At 42.7% G+C, this 17645-nt stretch overlaps 2 protein-coding genes across 5 annotated transcripts in view; one reads left to right on the top strand and one right to left on the bottom strand.

The window, feature by feature from the left end:
- Window positions 1–716: 716 nt before the first annotated feature.
- Window positions 717–9683, bottom strand: suds3 (SDS3 homolog, SIN3A corepressor complex component). 3 transcript variants are annotated; one of them, XM_018740544.2, is made up of 13 exons: window positions 9453–9683; window positions 7389–7458; window positions 6892–6947; window positions 6470–6541; window positions 6107–6126; window positions 5575–5731; window positions 5078–5196; window positions 4792–4854; window positions 4512–4568; window positions 4242–4263; window positions 3330–3435; window positions 1971–2055; window positions 717–1031 (listed from the first exon to the last, which is right to left on the bottom strand). In XM_018740544.2, exons 1-13 carry the CDS (start codon window positions 9562–9564, stop codon window positions 933–935), a joined length of 1038 nt encoding a protein of 345 aa, XP_018596060.1. In that variant the 5' UTR covers window positions 9565–9683; the 3' UTR covers window positions 717–932. The 3 variants fall into 3 exon arrangements, with proteins under 3 accessions (XP_018596060.1, XP_018596062.1, XP_018596061.1); XM_018740546.2 differs by lacking the exon at window positions 9453–9683 and adding an exon at window positions 8541–8611; XM_018740545.2 differs by lacking the exon at window positions 4792–4854 and having other exon boundaries at window positions 4512–4573; window positions 5101–5196; window positions 9453–9682.
- An 830-nt stretch (window positions 9684–10513) lies between these two features.
- taok3a (TAO kinase 3a) overlaps window positions 10514–17645 on the top strand; it is a 40063-nt gene continuing 32931 nt past the window's right edge. The window contains exon 1 of one of the 2 annotated variants that reach the window (XM_018740535.2): window positions 10514–11093. The gene's annotated coding sequence lies outside the window, so the exon portion shown is untranslated. Of the gene's footprint in view, window positions 11584–17645 lie in introns of both variants that reach the window. The other variant, XM_018740534.2, reaches the window with a different exon arrangement.

The raw sequence follows: 17645 nt of genomic DNA, 5'->3' as shown, positions 1-17645 counted from the left end.
GTGGTGCCAGGCAGCTCCTCACAGTAGCAGGAAGTAAAGAATCCTATTTTGTCAATCCTTTTTACACAGAAAGGGGTACAGATGTATCCTTTCTCCCAGTGGTGCACATTATGTAACAAAGAAGAACTAAATTCGGTAGATGATATAAACCTTCCACTTGAAGACACCAACTTTAGAACATGATTCACCACAATACACCTTCTTGACCAAAATTCACTATTTCAGGATTATACTCAGTGTAATGAATTCTCCAAGAGTGAAGGGGTTCATATATTTAAAAAAAAAAAACCACACCACACCACACCACACCACACCACACACACAAGTTGTCAAAAAGACACAAAGGCAAAAGTCAAGTTTAAACAGCAGGGTACACAACTCACTTTATGAAATCAATGTTTAAGGGAATAAGCAGTTTGTCTTCACTGCTGCTACTTAGACAAAATTGAAACCTTCAAACAAATTTCAAAAGTGGTATTATTTATGGAACTGGCCGTTTTCAAGCAGTCTTATAGATATATATCTTATATATAAAAAAAAAAAATTTAAAAAGTCAGGATGACAATAATACTTCTCAGCTAGACAAGACTAGGGTTACCAAGATGTCCTTGGAAATTGATGATCCTCATACAGCCAACCTTGATAATTGATTCTGCAGACATTGCCTCCAGGCTTGAGAATGAGAAAACATTTCTTATAACTTGGGGGGGGGGGGGGGGGGGCAAGGGAAAAGACAACTGAAAGTCAAACTGAAAAGAGGAAAAAAGCTGAAAACAGAAGAATCCATTCAATGCCCTTCTCCATTCTGTTCAATCCTCAGGTAGCACAATGTGGGAATGGACCAAAATGGGAGCTATGAAAAGGAAGAGGCAGTGAAACAAAGAGACAGACATGCACATGGATAGGTGGCTGGGAAGGGGGAGGTGGCAACTCTATGCTGCTGATCTACGGCGAATCACAAACGCTCCCCGCTGCAGCTGTCCCAGGTAAATTCTCATCTTGGTGCTGTCGCTTGTCTTCCTCACCCAGATCTGGAGCACAAAAAGTGGTGTTATGGATGCTGAAATAAAAATTAAAAATTAAAAAGATGTGCCAGTCCAGTCTTGTACAGTACCCTGCAGCTCCAACACTCACTCATAATGAATCTTAGTCACTTTAACCAAGAGTCTGCATTAATCAACTGCTCCCTCTAGAAACAGGCTGTACTGTTTGGAGTACCAAACAACCAGAGTTTGGGCTCCCTTGACAAAAATCTTAGCAACATATTCAATAAACATTTTCCAGCCAAAGCAGATATACACATTTTTTGGGAATGGTTTCAATCTCAAAAAATCTCACACACTGTCTGAAACCATTTGACCCAAGCGGGGCTGCGGCAAACCGGAGCCTACACCGGCAACATACGGCGCAAGGCTGGAGGGGAGGGGACACACCCAGGATGCCAGTCCGTCGCAAGGCACCCCAAGCAGGACTCTAACCCCAGACCCACCAGAGAGCAGGACCCGGCCAAGCCCACCGCACCACCACAGCCCCCAATCAAAACTAATAACCCATAATTTTGCAGCACAAGACCCCAAAGACAATTCAGGAAGGCTGAACAGAACATTCCTCCAACATCAGTACTCAAACACCCACTACTTGGCACTCAATAGGCTAGAGTCTCCTTTGGGTGAAGCCGCATGCTCAGCAGAACACTAGTCTTCCAACTCCATCTGCATCCCAGTAGGCACTCAGCCACATGTGGGAGCTGGAACAATGGCTACAGGCAATCCCAACCATCACGCTGACCCAAGGGCACAAAGGACTCAAAAGAAGCACAGCAGGGACCCAACTGTGTTGCTCACTAGGGAAACCCCTGTTCAAAATGTAACAGCTCCACACAAGAAGATTAAAATTAAACATCTCACAGGGTGTTAAAGAATTCCTTTTGTAGCACATTCTCAAGTGTGAAGCGGCTTGTTCTGCAGTACCTCGTTGGTGCCCACGGAGCTGATGACACAGCTGATCTTGGTGTTCTCCTTAGACTCCAGGTAGATTGCTTGGCTTTTGTGATACCTGAGAAGAATGAATAATTTTTCACCTGCCTTGGTATCATAAAAGTCCAACGCTGTGAAAATGACAGCTCTTCACTCAAGCTATCATACAAAGTGAGTTCATTTTTTGAGAGCCGTGTCTAATGCCACACGTTCTTTGAGGGAACCGTAGCTTTTTATAAAATACACCACAAAAGGTGCAAACAGCCTCTGCAGCTGACGACAGACTGTTTCACGCATCCAGCTGTGGAGAGACATTGGACCAACACCCCAGTAAAAGCTGCAAGTGCTTTATATCTACAAGAGCTGCAGTGCAGTGCAGTGCACTATGGGTAAAGGTGCTGCCCATGTCCGCATCTCCTCCTACACCCACTCCCACACTTCTGCACTGCTGAGAAGTGCACGTGGTCCACCCAGCCGTAGAGAAAACATGCACAGCTTTGTTTCTTTATTCTATATATAAATTTCTTTTATTATTAAATTGCTTGCTCCACAGCACCAATTTCCCCACACCTCCAACTGTTATTCTCAGCTCCCTTGCATCCACTGCCATCTTCAGTCCTTGAACACTACCACTCAGTCATTGCTACTTTTACTTTCTGGACTTGTCACATCCACCACTGCACTTGAAAAACAGCACTACTACTTTAAAGATGCATCTTGCCAGAGTTTGTACAAATAAATGAAAGGATGACTTAGCCACACTGCGATGCATGACTCCAGCTAAATACTGTAACCAGTATAACTGTGTGTAATCCCCTAAACAGTTACCCTTTTTAAACCACTCTTAGTGACAGCATTTCTCTAAATAACTATTCCAAGGCAACTAAACAATGACTGGGGGAGAGGCAAGCAATCAAACCTGGGGTGGGGGAAATAAAGCATTATTTATACATTTTCTCCCAGAGCAAATAATTCAGTTAATATTTTCCCAAATTGAACCTAGGTTAACTGACAACTAACAGAATATCCAATTAAAAACAAGCGCCATCTTATGGTTAAATGTTTGAATAGCATCTGTTTCAAGCTACAAAAAAGAAAACCACTTCACAGCAAATTTGTGACTCATGCAGTTATGAAACTGGATAATATTGCTGTTAGGACTGGTCATAAAGCTCCAGTGTTCAAGCCACTACAAACGGACACAGAAGACCCTAGATTTCACCTAAACACAAACCCAAGGCAATATTCAGCACCTCCATGACATGACATGGATAGGAAAACCAAGGATCCTTGGGGTAAACACTGCCTTGCAGTCTTGCAATATTCAGTAAATATGTGCTGAGCACAGCCCACCATCTTTTGTCATAATAGAGCTTCCCATCTTCTATCCGTGCTTCATAGCGCTGCAGTGGGGCCTCCATGGGGGTACTGGGGAGGTGTTCTGGGGATGAAGGAGATGCTGTGGAACAGAAAAAGCAGTAAAGCGTAGAGATTATCGCTTAATGGGCATCTCAACCTGTCCTCTACTGCTACCCCTGCAGCCATGCCAGCTCTCCCAGAGTTCATACAAACGCATGCTAATGGAGGCTGGCGCAGAGCAGACATCTTTTTCACACACTGCTCCATACCCACTTTGAAGATATGCTAGCCTTAAGCCAGCATCTACTTTGTTTGTTGACTTCACAAGTTTTAAAAAAAAAAAAAACCTACTTTTATCTTATTTTCTGTTATTTTGTCAGGTTTTATTCTTTTTAGCTTCATTACAGGGGCTTATTTGCTTCATAGTTCAACAAAAGGAAAGCAGTATTTTCCATTCTGACAAGCTAATTTAAAAGACTTTGAAGACACTGTATTGCCTGCAGTCCTAAAGTATTTTATTCTAAACTTCAACTGTAGCTACCAAGAGAACACTGAAGATTTAAACTTTTCCTTGCATTACTGTATCACTTTCCTCCCATTTATCCATTTCCCAAAGGGTGACACCCAAACCATCCTGGAAATGAACCTGGAGGGGTGAACAAGACAAGGCAGACACCTGAGATGCGCATGCTGGGAGAAATCCATGTCTTTTTGCACATTTGCCCCACTCTGCTTACATGGGAATCACTGTGGAGGGGAGAACTCCCACTATCCAAGGATATGAGGGCTGATTTGCTTCCCTGAGCTTGCCATCCACTGAGGTCTAGCACTTAGTGCAGTGCGGGGGAATAAAAACAATGTATCACCAGGGAAATTTATTGTACAACAAACATGAATCTTACATACCTGGGCGTTTAGGTGATTTAAGCTGTGAATACAGGGGGTGGGAGCAAAAAAAAAAAAAAAAAAAAAAAAAGCCATCATACACTATTCATAAACAATTCATAATTACAGTTTCAAATTTGTAAAACTGTATTGTAGTTCATGCTTAATGTTTACAGCCAAAGTAAATATCTTCCTTTCAGTCCATATCAAATTACAGCTGTTGATACCAAATACATGAAATACATTTCTGAGCAAGAGAAGAGTCTTTGGAAAATGGCCGAACATTCTCACCTTGTTGAGTGTCCGTAGGTCCTCCATTATCTGCTCCTCTGTCAGCAAGTAGTTTAGCTGAGGTGAACGGGGTTAAAGCAAACCATGATATTCATAGGGAAACTTTTTAACACTGGTTTCCAAAGTTCTCTGGACCACAGACCACAACCCAAGTCCCAGATGCATTGGATCACCTGTGCCTATACCCTAACCCAGTAAAAACAAAATCACTGACTAAATACTGAATTTTCAAAATTAATATTTTCACTAAGAGTAAGTTTTGCCAATGTTTATGACTTACATGAACTGCCGTTGTCGAGCTCTCAGAAGTCAGACAGCACCACCAAATCGACTGCATCATTTTCTATGTGTGACATGGTGCATAAAACATGGAAGAGACAGGTGGTGATGAGGAGAATGAAGAGGTGAACTTGCAGTTCTTAACTTCTAGGGTGAGCCTCGGTCATAACTGACACTACAACATTCTTCCCTTCCCCCCAAAAAAAAAAATGGACTAGATCAGACCACGGAACCACCCGGTCCACGACCAGGGACTGTTGTAAAGCAAATCGAAAAGCACACCACACCATTAACATTCTGGTAAGGATATCAGGGGCAGGTTTACGCCTCTTGTCTGGTATTGGGACTGGGTCGTTTGGTCGTCTCCGAAGCTTCCGTGTCATGATTGGTTTAACTTCCATCGAATCTAGACAGGAGAACAGCACGCATTTAGTTACTTGGAAACTAATGACTGACATTAATGCCACTTCACCATGAGACATAAGTCTATTGCTACACAAATGTTACTTGCCAAATGCCCTAAAGAGTAAATGCAGAGAACAAAACTATCCAAAGCTCAATAAAAGAACATTAATCCTTTTTTAAAAAACTGAACAGCTCATTAATAGCTTATCTTTTTTTAAAAAAAAAAAAATTCTTTACAAAATGGATTTCCACTGACACCAACAGGGCAGAATTAAATTACATCTTTGCCTGCTGCCAAAAACTTATTTTACATTTGCTCTGATTCCTTTTCATCCCCCTGCTGAAATGATTTCCTATCTGATTGCTTGCCGACTCCTACCGCCCGTCAGCTCCATTGTTAATTTCTCATTCTCGATCATCTTTTTCTTCTCCTCCAGCTCAGCAATTAAGTTCTCCTTTAGCTCAACCTTCTTATCATCAAATTCCTTCACTGCAGCTTTCTTCTCTTTGATGTAGTTCCTCTCCACCTGCTCCGTCTACAAAGGAAAAATAGGGAAAAAAAGAGATAGAGAGATGGAGGGAGAGTAAGAAGTCTCACCTTCACCTCCTTTAAGAATACAGTCATATAATGCCAAGAATAAATCTGTATGTATACGGTCAGCGACTTTATTAAGAAGTTTGATGGTGTGGTAAAATAGATAATCCCAATGTACATAACAATAAAACCCAAAACAGCCCCCTTTGACAAGTTTTAAAAGCTGCAGTGCAGGAAGAGGGGAAGAAAAAAAAAAAAAAAAAAAAAAAGCAATCTAAAACAAGGATCAATGCATTTCTGAGTACAACATTAATAAAGTATGAAAAAATTCTAAGTATATCATAAAAATCTGGAGTGACTGACAAAATAAGCTTACCTCAAGCTGAAGAAAAAGATCTGGGGACATAACCAGAGCACACATTGAGTTATCTGTGCTAAATCATTAAAATCACAAACCATTATTACAGTCAATTTTTGTACAAGCCCTCCAAGTACACATTCAGTTGTGAACAAACTTTTTTTGGAAAAGAAGGGGGGGGGGGACTTAGAATTTGTTATAAAACAATATTCTGACAGGTGCCTGAAGAGGGAGGCAATTTCCTTTTGGGCTTACAACAAGCAACCCATTTTACATAAATCCAGTAAAATTAAGAATAAAGTAGCAAACCATTGGTGATATGGGTCAGGTAACAGCTCTGGAAGCTCCAACTGGTGCAGACCACCACTGCTCTCACCTCACCTGCATTGCGGAGCCTCTCTTTATACTGCTGATCAAGTTTCTTCATCCTCTTCTGGTACTCCTGCAGTGTGCCTGTGCGCAGTTTTGAGGGTAAACAGCTCTATTTTGAGCAACTCTGCATGCCACTTAAAGCTCCCAGAGCCAGAGGCTCACTTTAACACACCAAAACTAATAATATTCCTTGCATCTGCTCATGCTGTGTCAATTCATTCTCCCAACTCATTGAAATCATTGATAATCTCAAACATCTGGCCAATGTTATGACTACCGCTTCACGTACCTTGGAATAGAGACTTAGCTTATTTCATTAACTTTCACAACAGGCTAACTGCATTATTGGCCAAATTACAGTTCAATGTTACTGTAGAGGGAAAGCTTTTACATTCAATACTATGTGTGACATGGAAAAAAAATGTTCTCACCTTCTTGAAGCTGCTGCAACTGCCTTTTCAGCGATGCCAGCTTGTCTTGGTACATCCTCCAAAACAACATTATTGACAGCACGGTTATTGACAAAGTACTAACAACTTAAGAGTCAGTCAGTGCACCAAAGTTCAATTCATAATTAAATTTTTATCCTAACGGAATATGAGCAATTACTATGAACGCTTTCTGTTTATCAAGAGCAAATCCAATGCCCTTAAGAGTGCATTAAGTTTTCTACAAAGATGCATCTGCTATTGTTTCACTTTTTCTCACTATGAACAATACAGCAGAACTAAAATCAGAAACAGTTACCTATGTGCCAAAGTGCTGGAGAACAATTGTTATTTTCACAGTTTGCCGTTTTATACAGCTCTACCAAAAAAAAAAAAAAAAAAAAAAAGTAACACTATGTCTTTTTCCCCCCCCTTTAAATGCTCACTGGAAGCATTTTATGAAATCTCCCCATTAAAGTCATCAACACAGTAGCACTCACTGCTCTTTAATTTCGACATAGTCTTCCTCATCATGCTTGGCCAGGTCGGTCTCACTGGCATCTTCTGTGTCTATTAAAACAATAAAATAGAATTATTATGCTTTCCTACAATTTTAATGTTGCCATCCACTCCTGTTTGCCTAGCATCTTCACTGTAGCCCCAAAACAGAACATGCATGTTGCTCTTCATTTGCTCCCCTTTCAGCACAGGATCATTGGACAAAAAGTTAAGACAAAAGTTACAGAAATAACACTTTTCAAATCTCAAACATCACACACACTCAGATGTGAACAGTACTCTTACTGAGTGTGTAAACTCAGCACACCTGAAGACTGTATGCCCATGAAGGTCCTTAAGTGTCCAACTGCCTTTCTCTCAGCATCTACACTATGATCTTTACCTGGAGGGGCCAGCAGGTGGCACAGCAGTTAGAGTGACTGCCTTCCACATCTCCTGCTGCAGTACCTTCATCAAACTACACGCCTGTATAAATGGTTGTAAGTAGCTCAACGGCAAGTTACTTGGGGAAAAGCACGAGCTAAACAAAGAAACGGGTCCCCGCCTAAGTGCCATCACCAAGTGCCTATTTATTTCAATGACCTCAGCATTGTCATGGAACAGTGTCAAAGCGCGTGCTGCTCCAGTTCTCGGCATCTACAAGTTGAAAAGCGGAGGGACTGACCGTCAGCGTTGGTTTTAATAAAAGTAAAAAAAAACTAAATTAAAAGCGGCGTGAATGGCGTAGAGAGAGAACTGGTCGAGCTGCACAGGCCTGTTGAGCCGCCGCAGCTAACCCGGCTGTCACTATTGACAACGTATGGGTAAGGCAGCCCCCTGCGCTGGAAGTTCTGCTACCTCGCACCCACTCCCTTCCCTCTCACCCCCAACCCCCCGACTTTTCACCTTTCGCCTTTCACCTTGATCGACACCGTTCGCGAGGCCGCTGTTACCAAGCCGACGTCCATTCGCGGTCAAGGTCCTGTGTGTGTCCCCTGTGGGGCCGTTCACATTACCCACAACACTCTGGGCAGGACAACCCAAATACCGCATTGCACATTAGTTGGAGCCGTTAGCAAGTGGATGAACTCGTGTTTTTTTTGAAGTCGAACACGTTACAAATGTTAACTATTTCAGAAACATTGTCTACCTACCAGCCATATGTGAGCATGGTTTCAGGGACAGAGGGTTTAGGCACTGGGTAGGAGAAAGGGGGTGGGTCACATTCTCCGGTCCTGCTCTGCCGTTAGACGTTTCACCTGATTGACAGCGAGCCCGGCCAATCAGCGCACAGCTTCCGCAATCCCGAAGCCAATTGCGTTCTCGTTCACCTTTGTGGCACAAATGAACCGAGCGAGGCCATAAAACAGCTCTTAAAGAGCAAGCAACAAAGATACTGCGCTGAAAACACAGAGTTAAACAACGGTTAAATCCTCGGTTTTCACACCGTTTCCCCACAAGAAACACTGTTTCCACAAAAAGTTTGTCTCTAGCTATTGCCTGCAGTAAGTACGTATACAGCCAAGAGTCCCTGCCTTACCCCGCACAACTATGACTTATGGTCATAGTTACTATGACTGAGTGGCTAGGAGCCACTCCATCACCAACTATCTGTGAGCGTTACACGTTTGGCTCTCACAACGGTAACACTAATCAACCTGGTCCTCAGTTCACACAGTTCATGCACTGCATCTCACAGTATCATTCCTTCCACAAGTGAAGTGCTGAAGTGTATGAGTGAAAAGAAAAAAAAAAAAATTCCATTGTTCCAATTGAAATTGAGGAGTAGCTAAAAATAAGAACCTGATTATGAATTACTAATTTGCTGTAATACTAGTAGCCGTTGTGTTTCTGCAGTCCTCCTGTGATGATCGTAAGTAGGTAGGTAGCAAAACTGATTTCCACAAACGTTCAGCGAGCTCCAAGCAGCAGAGTGTATTTGTAATATGTAAACCACATTAGGCCAGCGCCAAATAACTTTAAATATACACAGCCACACAAAACAAAGTTTATTTTTAAGAAGCAGGCAACTGCTGGTGTGGTCGCTAGCCATGCTACAAGTGTACCTTCTTCAGAGTCTCTGCCCCTGAAACTGCGCTCGTCGTCGTCGTCCACACTGTCCAGGTCATCCTCGTCGTTGTAATAATCCACCATCGGCGACAACAAAGCTGAAGTCATTTTAAATGATCAGTAAGACGCAAACAAAGCATAAAAACTGTACCGCCTCGGTGTTAAATACAGGCAGCTGCAAAACACAACAGCAGCCCTGGGAGTCAAGGTCCAGCATAGGGGGCCGAAGCAATACCTGACGAAAAACATTCAAGAAAATAAAATGATATAACTTTATTAAAAGTGAATAATACAACTTGCAATAAGTGTCGTACATTTATCCTTCAACTAAAAATTAATCGTTTTGCAATAACCGGAGAAACATATGCTCATTGCACAATTTAAACAGGCGCTGTCAAGGGGTCCTTGCAGTAGGTTTCCGGGGAACCTATTTTTCTATTGTGTTCCCGCTCCTGTTTAATACTGTTAGAAATCGAAACAAATACGTGATATTTTTACGTTGCCAGCATTTATATCCTCGGAACTTAGACAACGATTAGTAATTACAATTTTCACTTTTCAGTTTAATCGGTCTAAAACTATCGAACGGAACCATGGGAAATGATGTTTTTCCCTTTGTCTTCCGCAAAATTTAAAATACTAATAAAATCGTAATCATCTTATTTTCTCTTATGCATAAAACTCGTGTATGCGGCAGAGGCTTAATGGTTTCATCAGAAAATAAGAAATTATGTTTATTTTAAAATGCATAAAAATACAGGAATGACGGAGGTATGCCATGACACAAAGGGAAAAACTGGATTCTGCCAGCAGGTGGCAGCACCGTATAAAATATTGCCACTTAATGTTAAATCATCATATCATTTTCGATATTAGGTTAATACAAATATGACCGTGAAAGCTACACGTCAGGTCTTCACTGTGTCCGTCGAATAATTCAAAAAAGTAACATTTAACTGGTAATGAAAACGGTTTCTATAGTATAGCTTTGCATTTCCAGTGTGTCAAAGATCTGTCAAATGATTCTCCGAATATATTTTTTTAATTTGTCAGTAAAAATTGTCTTGGTAGAACAGTATTTTGCAGTATGCATAAAACAAAAAGCGAATAAATTGTAACCTTTAGGATTCAAATGTGCCTTTTATCGTTAACAGTTATTAACCTAAGGCATCGCTTATTTTAGTGACGGAATCTCGTACGAGGAAGTCGAACGGCTCATTCCTGCGTGTTTTATTATCATCATAATCATCATGCGTAAGCGAGCAACCCTCGTCAGCCGAGGGCACGCGCACGTTGAGCACCCTTCTCATTTCCTAAGTTACAGAACAAGTAGAGCGAACTCGGGAGCCCGCCGCCGTGACCTCGCACTGAGACGCGTGCTGTTCCGTCGCGTCGTCGTCAAAGTTTCGCCGTCCTAAGTGGGAGACGCTGAGTACCGAAGACGCGCTCCCGTTTCTTGTTCGCTTGTTGCGTGTCGTGCACACGGCGACGACGGCCCAGGCACCGGGCGCAGCGGGGGAGCGAGCTGCGCGTCGTGTCAGGAAGTCGGACTGCGCTTCTGAAAGACAAACCGAAAGTCGGAGCCGCTGCGGGCTGAATTCATGTTTGTGAGCGGCGTGGGCTTCCAAAGATCACCGGTCAGTATACAGTTCTTACTGTACGTGTGTGTGGTGTTCGGTAAACAGGGTAGCGGCGCGCTGCAGCTACTGGACCCCTGTGCGGAACTCAGCGACCGCCTTAACTTTTTTTTAACCGCCGTCAAGACGAGTTGGGGGACGACCGCGCAGGAACTCACAGTGACAGGAGGTTCACGCACACGCGAATCATGTCGCTCGGCTAACTGACGGAAACGGGGGAAGCAAACGGAAAGCGGCAGAAACTGAAAGAAACCGGTAGAAATTGTCGGGAGGGGACGCGGTTTGTGCTGTTGCTGCTGCTGAGGCAAAAAGAAGAAGAAGAGGAAAAAAAAAACTGTGCGCGGCGGTTCCTCCTGTCAGTGGAGGTGAGGAGCTTGAGACCCGACTGCGCTCCGTAACGGTGCGCGCGTTGTCGGAGTCTTCCGGTGGAACGAGCGGAGTCGAGGCCGAAAGGAGGCGAGAGCAGCTCATTCCGCACCTGAGGGCCGAGGTGGGTGAGTGAGTGAGTGAGTGTGGCGCCGGAAACCAGAGTCTGTCCCCACTATCAAGTTCAAGTCGTGTGATATTTTAATTTTTTTTAATCATGTAAAAAACTGAAAACACTGTCTGTCCGCCTGACGCGGCAGCTGAGCAGTCAAGTGAAGTGATATTTTAACTTGTCAGCAAACACTGCTGTAAGTCTGCAACCTAGCATTATTTTTATTTTTAGTGTTTACTGACCCTAAGCCTTCACCAGCCACTTACTAAACGGTGACATTTTCTTCATTTCCACATTATGATGTAATGAGGCAGTGTGTGTGTGTGTGTGTGTGTGTGTGTGTAAACTCTGCCTCTGAAAATGTGTGGCAACATCATGCACATTTTTTTCACCGATTTGTTGATTGTCCAACGAGGACTGTCAGTGTCGTGTGCGCGCCTATCCTGTCCGCGCGTGCTCCTGTTTCACGCTGGTTCCATTGTGGCGCTTAATAATAGCGATACCGTCGAAGTGTGTAGTTGTGTAGCTCTTACAAATCGTCGAATCCCGATAGAAAGAAAGACTGGCGCTGCGTGTTTGTCTGTTCGGATGGGTATAATTTTTCGCTACGCGCGCAGACTCGCACGCGTCGCGTCTGTGTTTTTTGTGCGTTGTTGTGGTGTAATACTTGGTGTAACGTCTCGCGTGGCTCATCCCAGTGGATCGTGTGATCTGAGATAGTGGAGCAGAACCCAGCAGGACTCCGGCATATGGCCTCGCTCTGTGTCTGCTGTGCCTTTATTTTTCTGTCTGCTGTCACTGAGCCTCATGCTATCCCTGTATCCCCTGTCTGTCTGTCTTTAATTCAATTGTACTGCATTACTAGTTAGTTGGTGCGGGTGTGACTGTGAAGAGCCCAGGGTTCCTGCATTGTTCCAGTGTGGCCCCTCTGCTCCTCAGGTGGGCATTGTTGCCTGGGCTCCTCTGGACTGAATTCATTTACTTACTTGGGCCAGCAGGTGGCGTAGCAGTTAGAGCTGCTGCCTTGCATTCATGCTGCGCAGATTTAAATGTTTGCTCCCTCTGAAGTACTCTTGAGCACATTACTTGCCCCAAATTCATATAGTTAAATTGACTAAGTCTCTGTAAATGTGTAAATAATTGTAAGTAGTGTGGCACCATATGTTTAGACAAAAAAATTCAGTTGATGCCTGCAAATGTGATTTTTGGTCACCGGAGGTTGAGAAATACACCTTTTATGGACAAGGAGTGATAGGAACAGGTGGGACAGGGCATCAGGGCACTGTGCAAACATCGATGATACTGACTAAAAATATTTACAATTTGTACTATGTAAAAAGCAAACACCAGTGGTGACTCATTTTGCGGAAGTCAATATACTCATGTAATAAATGTGATTTTTACCCAGGTGGCCATCAAGCTCCTGTGCAGAACTTTGACGTTGTCTTCTGAGAGGAAATGAGCACGAGGTGTCTAGGAATCTACCTTGATCTGGGGGTTTCTGTTCATAAAATGGCTATCTAGGACATGCAAGTGTTTATTGTATTTACATCAATTAATAATTAAAGGGCATGAGGAGGCTAAAATAGCTATTGTGTTGAAGTGTTTAAATTGTAGGTCCTGCACCCCTGAGATCAACACAGTTCTCCTGTTCTCACTCAGCTACTCCATTAGCTGTGGACAGTAAGTGAGATACGCAACAATTCTCTTTTCTCTTGGGATGCACACTGTTGAGAATATTAAATATAATTCCACCCAATAGGCAACACCATAATAGGAGGTAGGGGTTATAACTTGTGCACCTTTAGAGTAAAGCTAGCCGCATCTATTTTTAATGAGCAGTCATTCGCGACTCACATTGGGTTATACGTGTAATTCCAATGTAACACTGAGGCTGTAGCTGCTCGCAAAGCCGTGCTCTGCTCAAACTTATCGTTTCAGTGTAGGAGCAGTGGTTTGGATCTGGGCACCAAAACAAACCTAAACTTAATCACTGTGCAGTGATTGCTCTGTGAAGGGCTTTTTTACTGTAGAGTTTGTCTCATGAAGGGGGATTTTTTTTCAGGTGAGAATGTAGTGTCGTCGTCCCCCCCCCCCCCCTTTTTTTTTTTTTCTATTTCCCCTGTACTTAACACAGAAAATTACATTACAGGTTCAGTACAACAGTGAGATTGTTTGGGATGTACAGTGGCTTGTAAAATATGTAACATCTGTTTTAGTGTTAACATATTGTAGGTAGTGTGTTCACGGTTGCCACCTTGCATGAGTAAGGCTCGTGTATTTTGAGCAGCAGCTAATACAATTGCTTACTGTGTCACAATGATTCACAGCAGTACGATGTTAAAAGAACAACTGGGCTGAAATGTCATCCTGTGGCCTGGAAGGCAGTTCTCATTTGCAGCGAACCGAATTCTGAGGACATGACCCATACAGCCAATACTGACTAATCAATTGATTTGACGGATCCTATTCTAGAGTTATTATCCTGCTCTTCTTGTCACAGGAGCAAGGTGTTTTTCCAAGTTTCTGTGATTGTGGCACCTTTTTCTGTTAAGTGGTTCTAAATGAGGTTTGTTCTGGGGTGCGAAATGTGTGGCTGAGACTGTGCCATTATGGTCAAGCTGTGCCAAAGGAAACCTCTGGAGTATCTGTGTGGTATTTCAGTGCAGGTCAAGGGTGCTGACTGAGGCTTGGGTTTGTTTTGCCCAACCTTAGCCTTCTGTGGCATCCATGCTCTTTGTGTGTTTTGGAAGTAGAGGCCCCATCTGAGGAGACTTGTTGCACAGCTAGCCTGTGATTGCCCTTGTATATGTCGTCCTATCCTTCAGTAATATGCCAGAATTCATAACTATGACAGGCTTTTTTCTTTTATGTACATGTCAATGTAAACCAAGAGGATGAGAATTAAAATGTCATTTAACTGTTGCAGCACTTCTGCTATATAAGGCAGAGCAGCAGCTCCCATAAAATATTAAACAGGTTCTGTCAGGCATAATGTTCTGCATCAACATGGTTTAGCGTGCCATATATGCAGACGGGGTCTGAAACAGCTAGAAGAAATTTGCTTGACTCTTCCTTCCCCTGATCTGTTATTCATGCATGCTGCTTTTAATGATGATTGCAGGAGACACATTAGGTCTCTGTTGTGTATATTTGCTGTGGTTATGCTAGTATGTGCAGATGTTACAGTAACAGCATCCCCACAGCTGCTATATTTTAGTAAATTGGGTAAGTAGTTATATAGGTCCATATTACACATACGGTCTTGTTTGGTGGGCTTTTTAAGAGATTGAGCAATTTAGAAACAGTCTGCATTGCATGATTTCTGTGATTGCAGACTCCATGTTTTCTGGAGATGGTGGTACATCAAGTGAGCTTGAGCCGTTCTGCCTCCAAGCCAGCTGTGAACACGGTTGAATCACTAGCTTGATTGAGTCCGTAGGATTCATAAGGAAGGAGGCATTCCAGTGAGTTGGATGTCACGTGGACAGGAGTGGCACGTACAGTTTTAGATGCTGTCACATTCGTGGGTCGTTACTAAATAGCCGAATGCAACACTCTGCAGCCTGGCATTGCATCTTCCCTCTGGAGCATCTGATATGTCTCTTGTATGCTTTTCTGGTGCATGTTTTCTTCATGGCCACAAATTGCAAAAACTATAAAACATCATAGGATGGCACATTGGTTTGGTTGACTTCTGCATGAAGCTATCCCTGATGAGTAAAAGTGAACTGCTCATCACCTCACTGTATTCAGGGCTCTCACCATTTTGAGAGAGCCCTGAATGCTCCAGTCATTCAAAATGAACTGATTCACACCTTCTTGAAAAACATGCACTTGCCCAGTTGGATGGCAGTGTATCCTGGCACACGTTTTCTTTGGTGTATATATTCATGATTAAACACGTTTGACAGCTGACATCCCGTACACAAATATCCTGATGGGTTACTTAAGGCAGTAATGTTTAAACTGAAAGTTATTCCTCTAGTCAGTTGAAGTAAGGACTGTTTGTGTATGATGGGATTTTCCTCACCATACAAGAGCAGCTTATTTTCGTCAGCACACAAGCGTAGATTGTCCCCCCCTCTTTTTGAGGAGGACACCCTTCTCTCCTGAGAGAGGCATTCTTGGCGAGTTGACCTAAGTGGGTGTGGGACTCTGTTTAAAGAACTTAATTACAGCGCTCTTTAAAATGTGCTTCAGATTTTTTCAGTTGGAAATAGCAGCTGTTTTTTGGAAGATTCCCTTTCAGAATAGGGAGCTTTTCAGTGCCATACTTTAAGAAAAAAGTTTATTGGTCATTTGAAAAATGAAGGTTCTCTGAGGCTTCTTCTGTTGAAGCCTGCCATCCTGTCCTTCCGCAAATGTTTTCTAAGGCTTGTTAAATGTGGGAGTAGCTGCTGTAAGCGGAAGTTATGTTTTGGGGAGACCTTAAAGCTGTCAGGGAGGCATAATGGAGGGTAAAAAATGAAACAGATCATTTTCATCTGATTAGCTGCTTGCTTATCGTCAAGCACAGTCAATCAAATCAAAGCAGAAGTGCTTCTTGAGTCTTACTGGTCAGCAGACAATCTTTTAGTTTGTGTTTATGTTGCATCACGTTGCCCTCTAACAATGCAGCTATAAGCTTCAAGCAGGTCTGTGTTAGGTGTGTGTGTGCTGCCCCCCCCCCCCTTGGCGAAAGACATGAGTATTTGATAATCGCGTGGCCTCTTCTGAGTTCCTTGCTGGCCCCGTTCTTGCACCTCTGCAAGTTGCCGTAAATGAGGAGCTGCCCTGCTTTGGCTTACTTCCATACTATTAACTTGGAACAAGAATGACAAAATTAGGTTCTTCATTAATTCTGTGCTTTGTTGTTGTAAGTCCTTAGAAATCCACTCGCTGGACAGGTGGGAAAAACCAGGTTGGCCTCTACGCAGTTCTGACTGGATGTCCCCCAGTAACTCAAGGTCATAGTGGTGCATAGATTTTAAAATTACCTTTTTGTTTCGGAATTCTGTAGAAGAAAAGGATTGGTTGAGTCCCCCCGACTCATAATTGATGCAACTGTCCAAAGGTGTTCTTTGCTAGAAAAGCATGTTCATGGGCTCTGTGTGTTTTGTGTATATGGACATCAATGTCAAGTAAATTAATACAGATTTACACTCTTGTATGGGGAGCATCTGCATCTTGACACTCAGCTTAGCATCCTTCTTTACTAGCTGTTGCTTTAAAGTCAGAAAAGTGGGTAACAGTCCACGCTCCCAGCCTCTGTATGATTAGTCACCTCTCTTCCATTCCTATCAAAACAAGAGTGAAGGAGAATAAAAATGGAGAAATCAAAGTATAATTCATTATTATATTCCTGTCCAACCAGTTTCAGTCCAGTGACACTCTTTTTCTTATTTGGGTGGGGTATTTATTATCTTCTGGTCCAAGGCTAGTTTAAGTTGAACAAAGTTTGGGGTTCTTTCTCTTATGCAGAATAAAATGTAAAATGTGAAGAAGAAAATGCCACCTGTACTAAAATTAACTTCTAGGCAAGTATGTGTGTGTATAATCTTTTACTGCCTAAAAAGCCCATTAACTGTTTAGACTTTGTGAGAGAACAAATGAAATGATGAAATGACTGGGGCTGAATTGAACAAAAGTCCAGTTAAACCGCAGCTTACGGGAAACTGTGCCAGCCTCTCCTCTTTGACAGATGTGCTACTCTGTGTTGTGAGAGACAGTGTGCGAGAATAGTGAGTCAAGCCTTTTACTTTATCTCAGGAGGAAACGAGGAACAGAAAATAGACAAAGCTGCTCCTTCAAACCCACGCGACATTGATCTCGTCACTGAAGGTCTTACTGGGACCTTTCAAATCTGAATGTGTGATTGTCCCTGACTGTTGCAGAGGTTGTTTATGTGCCTTTTCTTGGTTAAAATAAGGTCAGCATTTTTGCAGCCAGTAAATTTACAGGCTTTTTTCTTTTTTTTTGTTGATATTTATTCTTTGAAATACATGAATGAATGAATTCCTGTTAATTTGGTCAAGTCAATCCTTGGTCAAGTTTGCAGTAATAACCATTGGCTCTTGGAAGCAGTGATCAAT

Source organism: Scleropages formosus, chromosome 12 (genome assembly GCF_900964775.1).
Source record: "Scleropages formosus chromosome 12, fSclFor1.1, whole genome shotgun sequence".
Lineage (NCBI taxonomy): Eukaryota > Metazoa > Chordata > Actinopteri > Osteoglossiformes > Osteoglossidae > Scleropages > Scleropages formosus.
This window is presented reverse-complemented; position numbering and strand designations above follow the sequence as displayed.